This window comes from Podarcis vaucheri, assembly GCF_965113315.1.
Source record: "Podarcis vaucheri genome assembly, chromosome: 1".
Classification (NCBI taxonomy): Eukaryota; Metazoa; Chordata; class Lepidosauria; order Squamata; family Lacertidae; genus Podarcis; species Podarcis vaucheri.
Genome location: NC_138759.1, coordinates 120,630,214 through 120,648,005, shown reverse-complemented (window position 1 = coordinate 120,648,005; position 17,792 = coordinate 120,630,214). Strand labels below are relative to the sequence as shown.

Below are 17,792 nucleotides of genomic sequence, written 5' to 3'. Positions count from 1 at the left end.
GAAACCCCATGCTTCATTTGCTCCCAGACCTCTGCTTTCCACAGCTCCCTTTCCACTTTTCTTCTGCCCTTGCACTCAGTATGAGAGTGTGGCTGATTTGGCTTTCTCTTTGACTTTCCTTTCTTCATATCTCCATTTCCCCTTGTTTCTTTCACTCCACGCTTACCTGACTACAGTGGTACCTCAGGTTAAGAACTGAATTCGTTCTGGAGGTCCGTTCTTTACCTGAAACGGTTCTTAACCTGAGGTACCACTTTAGCTAATGGGGCCTCCCACTGCTGCCACACCCCTGGCGTGCAATTTCTGTTCTCATCCTGTTCTTAACCCGAGGTACTATTTCTGGGTTAGCGGAGTCTATAACCTGAAGCGTCTGTAACCCAAGGTACCACTGTATTTTGTGTCTCTTTCTCCAGTGCCCCTCTAACATTTCTGTCCCCCCTCCCCTCTTCTCCCATTGGAAGCCTGCTCTGATCTTAAAATGTTGTGAGACTTTTTCAGATCTCCACCTCACAGTATCCTTTCCCCTCTGCCTTTCATGTTGTTGTCTCTGTCTCTTTCCTCAGCTTCTTGTTCATTGCCTGCTTTGCACATGCCTACTCAGCCAGCTTGTCTCCAAGCTCCCAGCTTCCCTACTTCCTGAGATTTCTTCCCGCTTATCACCCTGGCACACAAAACTTCTCCTATCCCTGGGGCCAGTGCGCAGTTTAATCCCAGCCAAACTAACAACCGTCCCTTCCCTCATAGAAGCAGAACTGCAAACATGGACAGCTTTGCTCTCCCAGCACCTAGAAGGTTTGTAAACAATATTCCATGCTATCACACTGGCTCAGCCAATTGGTATCAGAGGCTTCACTGGCAGAAACACAATGCAGCACAATGGATGTGCAATATACTGTCACCTTTCACAATATTACATCCAATAGTATCAAATTTCTACTGTTCTGAATGGGCATTTCAGACATGCATTAGAGACTCTGCCCAAATGAATGGATTACACATTTACATCCTTTGATGATCATCTACTGACTAGTGATGATGATTAGAAGCCCATGCTTTAGCCAGCTGTTTTGCTTTGGTTGATTTAAATAGTGTATATTTCAGACAACAGACTATATTTTGAATGAAAATACAATGTTGGGGAATTTTTTTAAAATTACGTTAAATTTTTTATTTTAACAAAGTACTAAAAATGTGACCCTACCCCTGAGACCATTCCATTATAACTATCCAACCTCCCAAAATTTCAACCCCTCTAGTGATGGTTTGACCCCTTTCCGTTTTAACGGTACAAATTCTACAAATACCTTCCATATCTCCTCAAAATAATTTCTCCTGCATATTCCCCGTCTTGCCTTAATAGCACATGTCAATTTATCATTAATAGCTATATCCCACACATCTTTTATACAATTCTTCCATTTTATATTCATCTTGCCCCTTCCACTTCCTAGCTATCATAACTCGTGCAGCTTGTCAATAAATTTGTGAGCAAGTCCTCCATAGCCTGCGAACCTTCCACCCCCATTGTAAATCGATAACAATTCTACCTCTGTACTTTTGGTCAGCTTTAACCCAGTGATTTCTGTTATCTCATTAAACACCCTTTGCCCCAAAAAATTGTACATATTTACACCCCCACCACATGTGAACATAAGTCCCCTCCGACATAGCACCGAATATTCCTTGTTTATTTGATTTAATCTTACTGGTGTTAAATACCATCTCCATACTAACTTACAGTAATTTTCTTTTATCCTTATAGACAACATTTTCTACGTTCATTTCTCTTACATTTCCCCCCAGCTTTGACTATTTACCTGCCCTGTTGTCTTTTCCCCACACCTCTTTTAATTGATCCATTTCTACTAATATTTTATCAATTTTGCTGGTTTTCCCTTTTTTAACAATATTTTCTTCTTTAGCTCCCTTTTTTAATAATCTCCCCCCCAAAATTTTTTTTTGTATATTCTTTGCATTTCTTGTTTTCCCTTCACCATTTCTTTGTTCATTGCTCCAGTTGTATACAGTTAAACAAAGTTATTTTACTTCCTGATAGAGTTCCTCTTATTTGTTCTTTGCTTCTCATTTTCTCCACCCATTCCTTTATTTTAAGTATTTTCTTCTCTTTCGCTTCTTTTTCAATTTCCTTTTTAAAATTTACTGGGAAGGGGTGGGGTGGGGTGAAACTTCTGTTGCTGCTTTAGAGTAAAGCATGAAAAAGACAGTCTCCATTAGTGTCTCAAGATAAGCAGGAAGAAAAAGTCAGGCAAACCCAAATAGAAAATTGATTAAATTATTTTGGCACCAGCAAGCACACACTGGGAGAAAAGCAGAGAGATATACAAAGGCTTAGTGCTTCATGGAGGGGGGGGGAATAATGAATCGCTTGTTCTTATCTCTTTTTCTGTTCATTTTTATGTGTTAAATGAGAAAACTGTTAACTTCCTAGCTTCTCATTTCTACTGCTCTTTTCGGTGACTCTAGTGAAACAATTGCGGTTTTTTAAAAAACACCTCTCAAATCCTAGTGAGATTTTTTTTTGGGGGGGGGAAGAAAAGAAAAATCTTTTAACTTCCATGTTCCTGCTTCTTTGTGTCATTACTTAACTCCCTGTGAGTATTTAGGAGATCCATAAAGACATTTGAGCTATCATACATTTGAGATCTATACTCTGCTGTGCTCCAGAATCAAACAAAATACTGTAATAGCTAAAGATTTTTTTTGTTGGTGTGGTAGACAAGCAGTAGCTAATCTATAGGGCCTGTTCAAAAAAAAAAATCCATTCAAGGTGTTATCTGTGAGCAACATTAAAAGTTATTGACCTAGTTCTTCACTCTCCCACTTTCCAGCTCTGGGGTGCCATTCACTGTAATGGCAGCGCTATTGTAGTGGCAGCACATTCTTGAGCAATGGGGCAGATGTGTGGGCAGATGCAACAAAAGCTGCATGTAAATAGACCCAGAGGAAGGAATCAAGTCCTCACCTTCACGGGCAGATAGGGCGATTTATTTGAAATCAAACTGGCAAGTATAGTCAACTTTTTTCAAAATAAAATAAATGTAGCTTCTTTAAATGCCTCGACCCTTGGGCTTCTGCTAAGCTCATAAACTGTGTGGAAATCAAAGCCCCTGTGTGAGAGGCAGGGAAAGGGAAATCTCAAAGGGTGAGAGGTTGGAAGAAGAGAGGGGCACCCCCAGGTGAGAGCAAGAAGGATACCCCCTTTTCTGGGTGGAGCAAAAGATAAGATATGTTTATAAGAGAGGATCCTATATTTTTTATCTCTTCTATCTTTTCCTTGTTCTTTTATTCTCTTTGTGTGTAACTAGCTTGTCTTATACTGTACTGTGAAAAGTGTTAATGAATATATACAACGTTACCTCGGTTTTTGAACGTCTCCATTGGCGAACGTTTCGGAACTCGAACGCCGAAAACCCAGAACTAAGTGCTTCCATTTTCGAACATGCCTCGGAAGTTGAACGGCTTCTGCTTAGCATTTCTCAATTTTCTCAATTAAATTTGCAGACTGCCCTTTGCACCTTGGTTTTCGAACGTTTCAGAACTCAAACGGTCTTCCAGAATGAATTATGTTTGAAAACTGAGGTACCGTGTGTGTGTGTGTGTGTGTGTGTGTGTGTGTGTGTGTTAGTTATCACATGCCCACTGCAAATAACAGGATGGTGGCTCTGTTAAGAGAGGTCATTGCAACATTTCCACATCAAAAATATATACATGGCAGAGTTTATGAATGCAGTCTCTCATGCCTTCCATATACACACTGACATACTACTGTGCTCATTTCAAGAGTAAAAGGTAAAGATAAAGGCCCACTCGATGTCCAGTCAAAAGCGACTATGGGGTGTGGCACTCATCTCACTTTCAGGCTGAGGGAGCCGGTGTTTGTCAACAGACAGATTTCCAGGTCATGTTGCCAGCATGACTAAACCGCTGCTGGTGCAACGGAACACCGTGACAGAAACCAGAGCGCACGGAAACGCCATTTACCTTCCTGCCACAGTGCTACCTATTTATCTACTTGCACTGGTTGTGTTTTCGAACCGCTAGGTTGGCAGAAGCTGGGACAGAGCAACGGGAGTTCACGCCATCGTGCAGATTTGAACTGCCGACCTTCAGCTCGGCAAGCCCAAGAGGCGAAGTGGTTTAGACCACAGCACAACCCACGTCTGTGTTGTAGGAAACTACAGCAGATATTTGTTGTCTCTGTGCTGATGCAATGCATCTCTTAAGTGAGGCTTTTGTGGAGCAGGAATTGGAGCAAGTGGGGCCCTAGACTTTCATCCAATCCACTTTGATTCCCTTTTATGTGGTGATGGTGGTGTTCTTAAATTCCAGGAAGAGTGCCTAAAGAGTCTTCTGGTTGAAGACCTCTGTCTCTGTTCTGCAAAACATGTCAGCCATCTGCCATGTATAAAAATAAGGAAATGTGAAAATATATTTCACCCTGATTAGGCACTGCAGCCCAGTGGTGGAGCTTCATTCTCCAGCACTGGGGGGCAGAGAGCAGGCGGGGGCAGGGGTGCCGCACATCCCAGGGGTGGTGGTGTGCGTCCTGGGGGGTGGGGCGTGTCCTGGGGCATGGCACGTTGCTTGCAGGGGCATGGCACCCAGCGGGGGCAGGGGGGCAACCGCGATGGCACCCTACTGGGATTGCGCTGCCAGGGGCGGTGCGCTCCCCCCGCACTCCTCTTCCTCCGCCAGTGCTGCAGCCCAAACACTGAAATGAGGACAGCAGCAAACTGTGGAGAACCTTGAGTTTTGCAGAACTATTTAAAAATCCTTTTTAAAAAAAATAGCAAAATAGTCCTCTACCCCTTCCCTTAAAAACACAATATAATAGAGCAAGGAGTCAATTGGTTTGGCTTGAACTCTGAAATGAAGCACTCCTGTTAGGAGGTGAGAATGTACTGCAACGTTTCATCTATGTTCTATAGCCAGATTAAATACCCTTTGACGCAGTATGTTTCACTTCCAAGAGCCATGCTTAGTTCATATGCTTCTCTTGAACTAACGGCATTTGCCATTAGTTACTCCTTTTACTCCCGGCCTGTTATAATGGACGATACAAGTTCACCCAAGTACCCTGTATAAAAGATCCCTCAAACCACCCTCGCTGAACCGGGTTTTTTTGTGGGTTGTAAACCACAGAGCCTAGGGCTTGCTGATCAGAAGGTCGGCGGTTCGAATCCCCGCGACGGGGTGAGCTCCCATTGCTCGGTCCCTGCTCCTGCCAACCTAGCAGTTCGAAAGCACGTCAAAGTGCAAGTAGATAAATAGATACCGCTCCGGCGGGAAGGTAAACAGCGTTTCCGTGCGCTGCTCTGGTTCGCCAGCAGCGGCTTAGTCATGCTGGCCACATGACCCGGAAGCTGTACGCCAGCTCCCTCGGCCAGTAAAATGAGCGCCGCAACCCCAGAGTCGGCCACAACTGGACCTAATGGTCAGGGGTCCCTTTACCTTTACCTTACCTTGTATCTTAATGCTGTGGAAACTGAAGCTCGTTAGCAAATTGCCAGCCTGTGCAAATTTGTGTTCTACTCTGGGAAAATATTGACCTTTTCTCTCTCTCTCTCTCTCTCTCTCTCTCTCTATATATATATATATATATATATATATATTAATTTACCGGTGTCAACTCCACATGTAAACTTGGCCGTTTAAAAGTGCTTGGGAATGCAACCTAAAGGTTTTGGGCAATTGTGGTGGCTGCATTGTTCTGTCCAAACGCATTAAAATGGCACCAGAGGGGAGAGGTGCTCAACCATGCCTATTTGCTGCGATGACGGCCTTCAGGGAGAGTAACAATTTGGTTTTTATTAATATCAGATGTACTCTTGGGAGTCGAAAGAGCTTGCTTGGGGAGGGGCAATGGCTTCATTTTAAGGCAGGCTCCTTTGTGTGCTGAAGGGCACACATTAAGTCTCCAATTAAAAGGATCTCAGCAGACCCTGGAGAGCTGGCTGCTGGGTGGAACTGATGCTACTGAGCTAGATGGAACCAATGGGCCGACATCGGGGGCTATCAGAATAGCATTTGTGCCCCCTCCCGATATGTGCCTGGATTTGTAGAAGAAATGATTTGAGGTTTGTCTTTCAGCTTGGCACTAATGCTCACACGGATCTGATGCTTGGTAGAACTTTAAAAAGCATTGCCTGCTTAGTTCCCCTATGCCCAGTCCCAAGATAAACATTACTTTGCTTTTAATGGGTCGTCTGGTTTTTTAGTACCAGGCTTACCCTGTGAAAGGAAGATTCCTCACTTGTCTTCCGAAGCCCCAAAGCTCACCGCTGAAGTTACCCACCTTATTGTGTCTTCCTGGGGCAGAGAGCTTTTTATGGGAGGCCATGATCTTTTTAAAGACAGTGTTTGCTATTCCGTAGGGAAGCACATGGGAAGCACATTGAAAATGTGACAGAATGGTTACATTGCTCAAAGAACGCCATTTAACCTGCACTGAACTTGCAGCACTGAAATTTACTGAACCGGGGGAAGTCCCTAATGGGTTAATTGATCAAGTGTGAATACGTATCTGAAGAGATTTAATGTTTGATTCATTCTTTGAATTCTGGAGTGTCTTTTTTCTGTTAAATGCTTTCACTTTTGCTCTCCTTTAAAGCCATATAGCCCGTCAGAATGATTTACGAGTGTGCCCCTACTTCGTTGGGCACGGGATAGGATCTTACTTCCACGGTCACCCGGAAGTTTGGCATCATGGTAAGAATGTCCCTCCATCATCGGTTCATGAGCCTTGCACTTGAGTGTTCACATGCAGGAGATGTGCTCCTCCTTTCCAGCTTAAAAAAGAAGAAGGGGGGGGGGATGCAAGTGGGAAATAGTCTTAAAACAGCCAGTGTGGTGACCTCCAAATGTTGTTGGACTACAACTCCCATCAGCCCCAATTAGCATGGCCAGTAGCCAGGAATGATGGATGTTGTAGTCCAACCACATTACCTAAGAGGAAAAGCTAAAGTCTGCACTCGTCACGTCTGGCACAATTGCCACAAGTCTGCATGTATCAAAAGACACGGGATTGTTTGCAGGAGTATTCTTGAGGAGTAGTCTAAGACCCTTGAGCCCTGCCTCTTTTATGCTGGACCCTATATCTCCGAGGGACACGGGTGGCACTGTGGGTTAAACCACAGAGCCTAGGACTTGCCAATCAGAAGGTTGGTGGTTCGAATCCCCGCGACGGGGTGAGCTCCCGTTGCTCGGTCCCTGCTCCTGGCCAACCTAGCAGTTTGAAAGCACAAAGTGCAAGTAGATAAATAGGTACCGCTCCGGCAGGACGGTAAACGGCATTTCCGTGCGCTGCTCTGGTTCTCCAGAAGCGGCTTAGTCATGCTGGCCACATGACCCGGAAGTTGTCCGCCGGCTCCCTCGGCCAATAAAGAGATGAGCGCCACAACCCCAGAGTCGGTCACGACTGGACCTAATGGTCAGGGGTCCTTTTACCTTTACCTTTATATCTCCTACCCTTCCCTGCCCTTATTTGTATTCATGTTTATTTTGCATAAAGGGACTCCCAGCCTTGCTGCAAAGCTCAGCACTGGTGAGACCCCAGCCACCAGCCACCTGAATGTGCTCAGAGAGACCTGATCTTGCGTCGATATATATAAATTAGCATGTGCCCATTTTCATAATGGGTCTGTACCCTGAATGTTTATCTTTTTAAATATCTAGCAGCACCCCTGGCTGACCGAGACTGTTAAAATTACTACAACAACAACAACACCACCAACAACAACAAAACATAAACCCCGCATGCATTACAGATTTCAACAGTTTCCGGAGTTGCATTTTGTTTGATGTTCTCCCTGTTAGGATATAGTTCCAGTCCACCTTAAAAGGGTACAGGCATGACGTTTGTGTATCACATGCCTGTTTACTTCCAGCTCTCGCTGGGAAACTTCTGTTGCATGTAGCATGTGCATGTGATACACAAACGTCATGCCTGTACCCTTTTAAGGTGGAATGGAACTATATCCTAGCACTCCCCACCTCCAAACAGACTCCAGTTCCCATCAGCCACAGCCAACATAATCAGTAGCCAAGGATTATGGGAATTTTACTTCATAACATCTGATTTCTGAGTATGCCCCCTACTTGGTTGGTCATGGGATCAGAGCCGTCTTTCCCATTGGTGTTAGTGGTTCGTTGCGCCAGGGCGTTGTGCCTCTCAGGGGCACCCTAGCGAGTGGGGGAGCTGTGGCGGCTTTGCCTGCAGCCTCCCCTTTCCCTGCACGCCCGCCAGCTGTGCCCTGCCAACTATATGGCTGGCGGGTGGGCAGCTTCCCTCCCCAGCCTCTGCATCTGCTAAAGATGGCCGTGCTCCCGGTCATTGTCCTTCTCCTGCTTTGTGTCCTGACGCCGGAGAGCATGACCGCCAGCATGTTTTCCTGTTTGATCGCTGCCACCACGCCAGGGATCGGAGCGATGGGAGAGGCAGAGGACATTTTCCACCACCCCCTCCCTTGTTTTGGACTTGCCGGGGGGGGCGCCAGATATGCTTAAGATGGCCCTTCATGGGATAGGATCTTCCTTCCACAGCTACCTGGATGTTTGACATCATGGTAAGAAGGCCCTTCCATTAGCTACCCGTGCTTTAGACTGAAGGGATATCTACTGTTGGGAGTTAGTTTGGTTGTGGGGGATGTTGCGTGGTTCTTTTAAGATTTTGAAGTGTTGCAAGACTATAGGGCAGCGTGGTCAACATGCCTTCCAGATAATTGATTACAACTCTCATCAGCCCTAGCCAGCGTGACCAATGATTAGGAATTGGAGTCCAATAACATTGGGACTATCCCAAGTCTCACTACCTTCTGAAAAACGTGGGCTGAAGGATTTTCTTATGTATAAAGTCATCACGATCTTTGACTGCACTGAAACTGCTCGAGTCAGCTTTACCATTCCCATCTATCGTGCTAAACAGGCTGGTCTGGAGAGTTTGCAGAGACATGTTGAATTCCTGGTGACCACAGCATCAAGGGAGGACTTTGGGATCACAGCTGAAACACACAGCTTTTGTGTTGCCCTTTGGAGGCTGTCCATTGTTTAACTGAAAGCTGCGGCAGGGTGACATTTCGAAGGCAGCGTATTTAGCCTCCATTTCTGCAGATAGGACTTGAGTGTTTTGCTTGCAAACAGGGAGCCTCTCCTGGAGTGCCATCTGAAGTGCTTTTGCTCTCCCTGATGCATCTTCTGAAATAAGCTGTTGCTTACAAAAGTCCGTGCCGCAACCAATCTATTGTTGGCATCTGTCTGTCTCAAGAGACAATGGAGTGCGCCTCCAGGGGTGAAGTCAGACCACTGTGTTAGCGGCACCAAAGTGACCTCCCCTGAGCGCACACCTGGGCAGTGTGTATAGAGGTCCTGAGCTACTCAGAGAGCAAGACTCCCCTCTCAGCATCACTGATGTGGTCCAAAGGAAAGCAGAGCAATAGGTTTGGCTCCAGCTTGGCTGCAGGAGTTGCCCGAAGGAGGCATGCAAACCACCATCCAACTATCTTAGGGACTCCACTCTCGATTTGTGTAAGGCTTACTCCTTAGCCTTTTCTTCTCTGGAAGATATCTCACAAGGCAGGAGAGGTTAGGATCAGAATGTTCCTTCTCCTAGGTGGGCTATCTTCCCAAGTGGATGAGCCCCATCTGCCCCTTACTTTCCTCTCCATCGCGTGCAGAAACTGCCTTCTTGGCCATTGGACCCACTATGGGCTAAGTTCACCCTTAACACTGGGCTCTCTGAAATTAGAGTGGAGCTTTGAGGATAATCTGAATTGAACCCTGCCCACTAATTGAGTATCATTTAACAAATAAGAGCCAGGATTTAGGGTCCAGGTGTGTCTGCCCTCCCCCCCAAGTAGACTCCAGTTCCTGTAGCTATTGCCCTTAGAATCATAGAGTTGGAAGAGGCTCCTTGACTTTTTTAGCTGAACTGAGAAAGGACAACACAAGATTTTCCAAGGTACCACTTGTGAGATTCTTACTGACGTTGGAGTAGTGGAAGAAGCAGATCAGAAGCTCCAACTTTTCTTTGATGCAGAGTGACACTCACTTCCTTTGTTGTGGTCTCCCCTCCAGACAGAATTGTGAATCAACTTTGTACAGCAGCAAAACCATGCCCAGGGCTCAGGGTTGTTAATAAACGTCAACTCCTGGCAATCGCCCCAACCTCACCCTTTTGGTTACATAGGCACTTGGAAAGCAAAGAACTAGGACAGACGTGGGCAGGGGTGGGGGTTAGGAGGAGAACCCAGAATTCGACCCTCACAATCCAAATTGATATCACACACAGAGAGAGAAACAGAAGGGAGGAGAAGACAATCCCACGTTCCAGCATTTTTACACATTGCTCCAAAGCAGGTCCTATCGCTTTACATACTTCCAGCTGAAGGTGCTGAGGGAGAAACCAGGTGTTGGTACAATGAGTACCTACTCCTGGTGCATTTTGGATGCTGGACTTCAGATCCCATAATCCATGGCCATTGGGGCTGCGCTGGTGAGAGCTACAATATCTGGAGGGCTCCACGTTGGCTACCCCTGTTGTTAGTGCCTCCTTATAATTCAGAAATGCTTCTGTTTGCGTTTGATTAAAGGGAAACAAAACTTAGTGGTTGGACAATGATTGCTTTTGATTTGATTTTTTTAAAAAGAAAAATCAAAGTGTTTCTCCACCTTCAGTTAAAAAATAATAATAATTCTGAAACATGGTGGGGTGGGGTGAGGTTAACAACTCACAGAGTTGCAAAGCAGCCTGAATTTATTTTCTTCCTGATCTCCTCTCCCCCTCCCACCTCTTTCTGCATCACTGATATCCACCAGCTAACGGGGGTTAACTCTGCCTTTGGGGACCAGGGTAAGAAACCTTTGGTGACCAGGATTGCAACAACTGAAGGCTCAAATTGGGCTGCAGTGTCTCAAAGTGGGAATAATTCGCTCTATGGGCAGGATGGAGAACGATTTGGACCTTTTTGAGGAATGGGTGAGGTGTGCTTCGTTTTCAGGCCACCAATATCTCAAATACTAAAAAGAAACTCTGCTCCCCAAAAAGGATTGCAGATATACTCTACTGAGGGCGGGCGCGCAATTTCCCCCTTGTAATTGAAACGCTTCTTTTTTTTTTCTCCACTCCACAGAGAACGAAAGCGATTTGTTAATGCAAGAGGGCATGGCGTTCACAATAGGTTAGTTGCGGTTTGTATCGAAAAGGGGAGCCACCACCTAATCTATTCGGATTGACTCAAAATCGCCTGGTTTTTGTTTTTGTTTTGAAGGCATTCGGTGCGTTCCCCTGGCCCCGGTCTGCATAGCTTGCTTGTTTGTACTGGGTATATGGTTTTTTAATTCCACCTCTCCCCACCCTCCAGTTTTAGCCCCGATCCAGCCAGAGTGAGTTGCAACCAGTCACAACTGCTGTCGCACCCTCGGAGCCTCTTACTGTTATGGATGTGCGCGCATTAATCCTCGGAAGTAAAATGAAGTTTACGCAGCGCGTTGCTCCCCTGCCCATATAGAACCGCAGAACTGTAGAGTTAGAAAGGGGTTCCACAGGGTCATCCAGCCCAACCCCCCTGCGATGCAGGAATCTCAACTCCTTAAAGACCCTCCCAAGAAGGAGAGTTCACCACCACCTCCGGAGGGAGCCTCCCTTCCCTAGATGAGTGTTTACCCTCCCAACAGCCCTGCAGGGTTGGTCGTTTCGACGGAAGTGCGTGGAACAAATCAAGCGGGGGAGAGAGGAGGGGAAGAGATGGAAATTCCTCAGTCCATCAAAATGACAGATGTAACCTGCGCTTTGGCAAGCCACGCGGTTTGAGGAGCTGGGTTTGCCGCAATAGCACAATCTAAAATCTCTTGCGTATGTCCCCCCCCCTCCAAAAAAAAAATGCAATGTTAATCACCCTTCTTTCTCTCTCTCTGGGAACGATTATGCCCTTTATTGTAGACCCAGGAGCTGCTGCTCCCTCGTTTTGAGCTCTGCTGAGTTCTGAGTAGCCAAGCAGCAGCCCTCGCCTTGGCGACTGAGCTTCATCCTAAATACCAATCATAGGGGGCGAAGGGGGGGAAAATGTGTTCCGCGCTCACGGCGCGCCTAAATGGCGCGGCAATTAGAGGAAAATAAGAAAATTGTTGTTTTGCTGATTTAATGAACATTTTAAAGCCTGCTCTTAAAGGGGGGGAAAAAACAACAACTAATATTTCTATCCTATCTGCTGTTTGGAGGAGAGTGGCTGGCGCTTTGGCTGTTATGATCCATGGGGATCTTAATTAAAGCTTGATTAAAATGCCCTTCTTCACACTTTAAAAACAGAAGACACCCAAGTTCAAGGCTGAAGGTTGCCACTTTCTCCTCCTTAGTTCAGGGGCTGCTTTCTTTGATTTTGTTTTTAGGCTGTTTCCAATGAGGTGGAGGACGGGGGACGCACAGTAAAAATAAAATATCGGGCATTTTGCCTGGGTCCGGAATAGATTTGGCTTGCAGGCCAGTGGACAAACTCTTACCTCGTTTCTGTTTTATTTTTGCTACATGGCAGAACCAATCCTCATGGAAGGATCTTACGAATTTAAAATCCTAAAGGACAAATGGACCGCAGTATCCGTGGACAATAAAAGGTGCCTACTTTTCTTTTCTTTTTTTAAAAAAAGTTGTAGTTTGTTGTTTAGTTTTAAATCGGTTTTATCTCTCTCTGGCTCGGGGAAAGAGCGGAAGCTGCCTCCTTGAGTGGTTTTCTTTCGAAATTATATATCTCTCCGCCAGTAAATAAAGCTCGGTTACTCTTTGGCCCCTTGGCCACTTACTGCGTCTGCTTGTGTGTTTCAGATCGGCCCAGTTCGAGCACACCGTCGTTATTACTTCGAGAGGAGCAGAAATCCTGACCCAAGTAGCCGGGGAGAGCTAAGGCGCAGCTGGACACGCGTGGCGAGGAAAACTCGCCGGGCAGAGCCAGGGAGGAGGAGGAGCGCGAGGAAAGCGCCCCAACTTGGAGGCGACTCCAGGGGACCCTCAAGAGGAGACGCTCCAACACATCGGATTTATTTCTTGGATCAGGCCCAACGAGCTGGGTGGAATCTGGCGAGGCCAGAGGGAAAGTTGCCATGGGGAACCGTCCCCTAAAAGACAAGAAAGGAGGCGGGGGAAGAAGATGATGATTCTCATTTCTCTTCCAGCAGAGAGATGCGGGACAAAGACGCGGAGCGCAGCGCCTCAATTTCCCAAATGCAACTGAGCATCGCTCTCGTTTGCTCAAAGAGCTGAACTCTGCAGCAAGATTTCCCCCACCACCCTCCATATTTTTCTCGTTCTTAATTTAACTTCTTGGCACTGTAACGTCTCCTCCCGCTCCTTCACTCCCTTAGATTTGGCGCTTGGCAGCTGTGACATCTAAACACGGGTGTGTGTGTGTATCTGTATCGCGTTTCTTCCAGGTTTTTGGTTATCTTCTGCGTGTTTCCAGAGTTTGACGTCCGTATGGGGTGTGCACAGGCACTCTCCGCGGGGGAAAGGTGTAAAACCACTCTCCGGAAATAAGAACAACAAAAATACAAAAACTTTAAAACAAAACAAGCGCTTTTGTTCTTGTAGACGCGTTCTTGGTACAACAATCGCGTTTTGGGATTCTTTCGTTGCTTTCAAAAAACTGCTGTGACTTTTTAGAAACGATTTATAAGACGTTCACCGATATTTTTTACCCCAAATATTTGAAAGCAGCTCTCTGCTTGCCTTATTGCGCGGAGGTGGGTGAGGGCTAATAATCCTCCCTTTTCCTAGCTTTTAGGTGGGGAGCTGGTCTAGTAAACATACCTTTCTTCCTCCTTTTCAGTTCTGCTTTTAGGAAGACATTGTGTTTTGCCTTCGGTTTTTGTGTGTGTGTATTTGCACAGGGCGGCCTTCTGCTCCCAGATGGGCAGCCTCACATGCTGGGAAGAGATTTGTTTATTTGTATTGGGTAGGTTGGCTGGAGAGGGGTGGGGAGGGGAGAATGGGGAGGGGGGAAGAGACTGTCCTCTGATCTGCCCGCCTCAGAATCAAATCTCCAGCTGCCCCAAAACCCCAAGCTGAGAGCCCAAAGGAGGAAGGAAGGGATTTGATGATCTGCAATTAGGTGCTTCCTAATCACGCCGCCTGAATGCAGAAAAGGAAGCGTTTTGAGATTCAAATCGGGTTCCAAAAAAAAAAGCGAGAAGAGGGTGCTTTGACGGCTGACACACACCCGCTTCGAGGATCAAGCGCTCCCCTAGACTGTCCTGGCTGGCAGCCCTCGGGAAATGAAAAGGGCTCTCTAAGAGAGGGCTCTCCCCCAGCACATATGCACACGCGCGCCCTGCCCGGCCAGACTAGGGCGCACAGCAGCCTTTGCTGCCTGCCGGAGAGGTGCGGGCGACAGCTCCGCTGCCCTTTCAAAGGCGGCGTGTGCGCGGCTGTGTGTGGTGGCCGCGGGGAGGCCGAGGACATTTCCGCTGTGGTTTTGTTTGGGTGTTTGCTGCTGCTGCCTGAGTCCTTGCAAAGTGACAGCTTTTATTTTTTTCCTTTTGCAGTGGGCTGGGGTTTTCGGGCAGCTTGCAATTCTGAGAGACGAGAGATAGAGAGAGAATTGGGTGTGGAACCTTGGCGAGGCATTTTCAAACAAAAAAAGAAGAGGAAATAACAAACCAACAACAACAGTAGCCCGCCAATCTGTCTGGGTTGCCCCAGCCACTCTGGGCGGCTTCCAACATCTATAAAAACATAATAAAACAGTAAACATTAAAAGGCTTCCCTATACTGTCTTTTCAGACCAAACACCACTTCTCACGACTCCTTAGATCGGAGCTTCAAGGCCAGGTGAGCAGTGGCGTAGCGTGGGTTGTCAGCACCCGGGGCAAGGCAAGTAATTTGCGCCCCCTAACCCGTGGATTTGCGCCCCCTACCCCTAACCCCCAGATGTTGCGGCCGGCCCCCCCTGCACCCCCCACGCTACGCCACTGCAGGTGAGACCTTCCGAGCTGTAAAAATATTAACTCGAGTTGATTTGCCGCCGCCAGACTAAACGAGCAAGCCTCCCCCTGCCCAACGCGTGGTGAGCCTTGCGCCTCTCAGCCTAAACTACTTCGCGGGCTTGTTGGGAGGTTACAGTTGGGGGAGGGGGAGATCCGCGTAGGCCACCTCCAGCTCCCTGGGGGGAAAGGTGGGGTAAGAAATGAGATAAGAAGTAAGCAAATGTAACCGCCAGGCTACGGTGGGATTGCGTCCCATCTGCGCGCCTCGGAGCGCAATCCCATACTGAACACGCTTACGCGAATAGAAACCCCTGGGAGTTCAATGGCGCTTCGTTGCCCGGGAAGTGGGTATAGGATTTCCCCCTAGCGCGCGCAAAGGGGGCATCAGCTGAAGCCCCAAGGTGACTTAATTGGGAGTTATGGGTCTGATTTGGGGGCTGCTATGATCCTGTAAACAACTTTAAACAGACGCTAAATCTAGTTGTGCCCAAAAGAAGCAAGCCCTCATGAGTTCTCAGTGGGATATTATCAGCTAAATGCGTATAGGATTGCATCGTTTATGAACTGAAAATGAAAGACGGATGTTTAAGGATTGCTGTTTAATAGTTCTGTATTGGGTGGGGGAAAGGAGAGGAAACTCTTTTAAGTAACCCGACTCAAAAGCTTGTGGAATCAATAATAGCAGAGTTTAAAAGAGAGGGCCGGAGTCTCTGCTTCTGCCTTCGGTGGGTACAAGCCAGCCAGAGCTGCGCGCTTTGACACCCCATCCTGGTCCAAGGGTTAAGCACGTCTCCCATTCCACTGGAATCAGTGGGACATACACGAACTCACTGTGCCGCCCTACGCGGGTGCCTACGCAGAAGGAAGCCCCACTAAGGTCAACAGGATTTGCTCCCAGCCAAGAGCGCACCTCCAGTTGGCAGCCTGACGTGGCCTGGATCAGGCCTGGCCAATGCACTGAAAAGTGACAAACCTATGCACGCATCTTGGGAAAGAAGCCCCACTGCAGCGCTCGTGGAAACTCAGCCCAAGAATCATGGGATTGTAGAGGGAGAAGGGGGCTCCCGAGGGTCATCTAGTCCAACCCCTTGCAGTGCCGCAATCTTTTGCCCAAGGTGGCGCTCGAACCCACAACCCTAGAGTCTTATGCTCTAGCGAAGCTACTTTAAAATCACCCGTCATGGTTACTGTTTCTTGTTGGCTCTTCACACCAGCCCTGCGAAGCCAGGCTGAGAATATTCCCATTTCACAGATTATAACTGAGGCTAGGAACCGGTGTCTTCTCCAAGGAGGTACCATGTTCACTGTGGTTTATTATCACTGCCACCCCAGAAGGCCGCGCTATCCCGCATCCCCTGGTGGGCACTACTCTGTTTCTGACTAGAATCCTGAGGTCCAGAAACCATATCCAAGCGCCAAACAGAAGCTAAATGAGTGAGCGATGGGGGGGGGGACCACCAACCCCAAATGGGGGCTCAGGGACCACAAGATCCAGTTACCTGCTGGAGCCCAGTAGACTTCGTGTACACCGAGACGTGTGAACGCTGCTGCTGTGTACACATACGGATCTGTTTCTTGCTACAGGTTGGCGGAATCTGCCCTGTTGCCATTGTGAAGAGGTCAGGAGTCAGAAACTCACCCATACATCTAGTGGCAGAATCAGATCCCTTAGAAACTGCCGGAAAGGATCCTGGAGAGAGATCCCTTGGAACACCAAAGAACACCCTTGGGGTTTTCAGAAGCAGTAACGACAGCAGCCAGTCGTCTCCATCAGAGGCTTCTGTCTGCTGCTGCGACATTATTGTTTTTTTAAACCCTGTACTTGGGAGTCAAACCCATTGAGCTCAACGGGATTTTACTTCTGAGTAAGCCTCGAGGGGCTTGCACTCTAATGCGTCGGATTGGGCCCGCATCTCCCTCTCGGGTTAGAGAGCGTATGCTTTCGACGAGGTTCTCTCCGCACCAACCCAGGTTAATTTTATTAGGACTGCAGGATTTTACCAACTGCTGCGGTAACAAGCTGTTTGCGTAGCAATTAGAGCGAGGTGGTGGCATTTATGGTACACATTTATAATCCTAATTATAAAGGTGATTGCAGGAAGGTTTAAAGGGAGCGGTGGGGGGAACTCTACTGTGGTTTTTGCTGCAAGAGGCTGCCCCTCGGCCAGACCCCCCCCCCCAAGTTTGCCCGTCTCCTGGAGGGCCTTTCAATGACCAACTGGTATTTCTTTTCACGACCCCCAATTGAAAAGCAAACCTTGATGTATTTCTGGATGAGACAGACTCTTCGCCTTCGACAGGTTCCTTCCTGCACAGGTGCTTCCCAAGACCACCGTGGAAGTTGGAGTATTTGCGCACCTCCGTTCAAATCCATTTCTCCGCAATGCTCACTTAGCCCGATCCTAAGTAGCTCTACTAGCCATGAAAGAGTCTGGCTATGTTCAGTGGGACATAATTCCGCGCCTTCGCCCCTCCTTCCAAAGGGGCAGCTTAAAAACGCAGTCCCTTAACGCGTCGACGCAGAAGTCCCACTGGATCGCACGGGATACGCTTCCTAATACTTTAGGATCGCAGTTACACTTAAAGAGGACGGAAGCAATTCGAGCCCAGAACCCTATAACTTAACTAACCAGGAGTTGATCGGGCAGGAGGGGGGCGGGTCCATCAGGGCGATCTTGCCTCCCACCCCCCCAAATAAGAATTAAAAATAAAACTCCTGCTTTTTGCGGTTACTTTCAGGAAAGACACTTCTGACAAGCTAGTTGCAACTGATCGGTAAACTTTGCATTAAATCTACAGTTCTA

General features: G+C 47.5%; 1 protein-coding gene across 5 annotated transcripts in view; it reads left to right on the top strand.

The window, feature by feature from the left end:
* Window positions 1–13,831, top strand: part of METAP1D (methionyl aminopeptidase type 1D, mitochondrial) — a 100,707-nt gene extending 86,876 nt beyond the window's left edge. For 4 of the 5 annotated variants that reach the window (XM_082209283.1, XM_082209281.1, XM_082209285.1 and 1 more), the window contains 4 exons: window positions 6,632–6,729; window positions 11,148–11,195; window positions 12,546–12,624; window positions 12,833–13,831. In XM_082209283.1, coding sequence (XP_082065409.1) covers window positions 6,632–6,729; window positions 11,148–11,195; window positions 12,546–12,624; window positions 12,833–12,911 — 304 coding nt within the window. In that variant the 3' untranslated portion in view covers window positions 12,912–13,831. The remainder of the gene's footprint in view (window positions 1–6,631; window positions 6,730–11,147; window positions 11,196–12,545; window positions 12,625–12,832) is intronic. The other variant, XM_082209282.1, reaches the window with a different exon arrangement.
* Window positions 13,832–17,792: the final 3,961 nt, after the last annotated feature.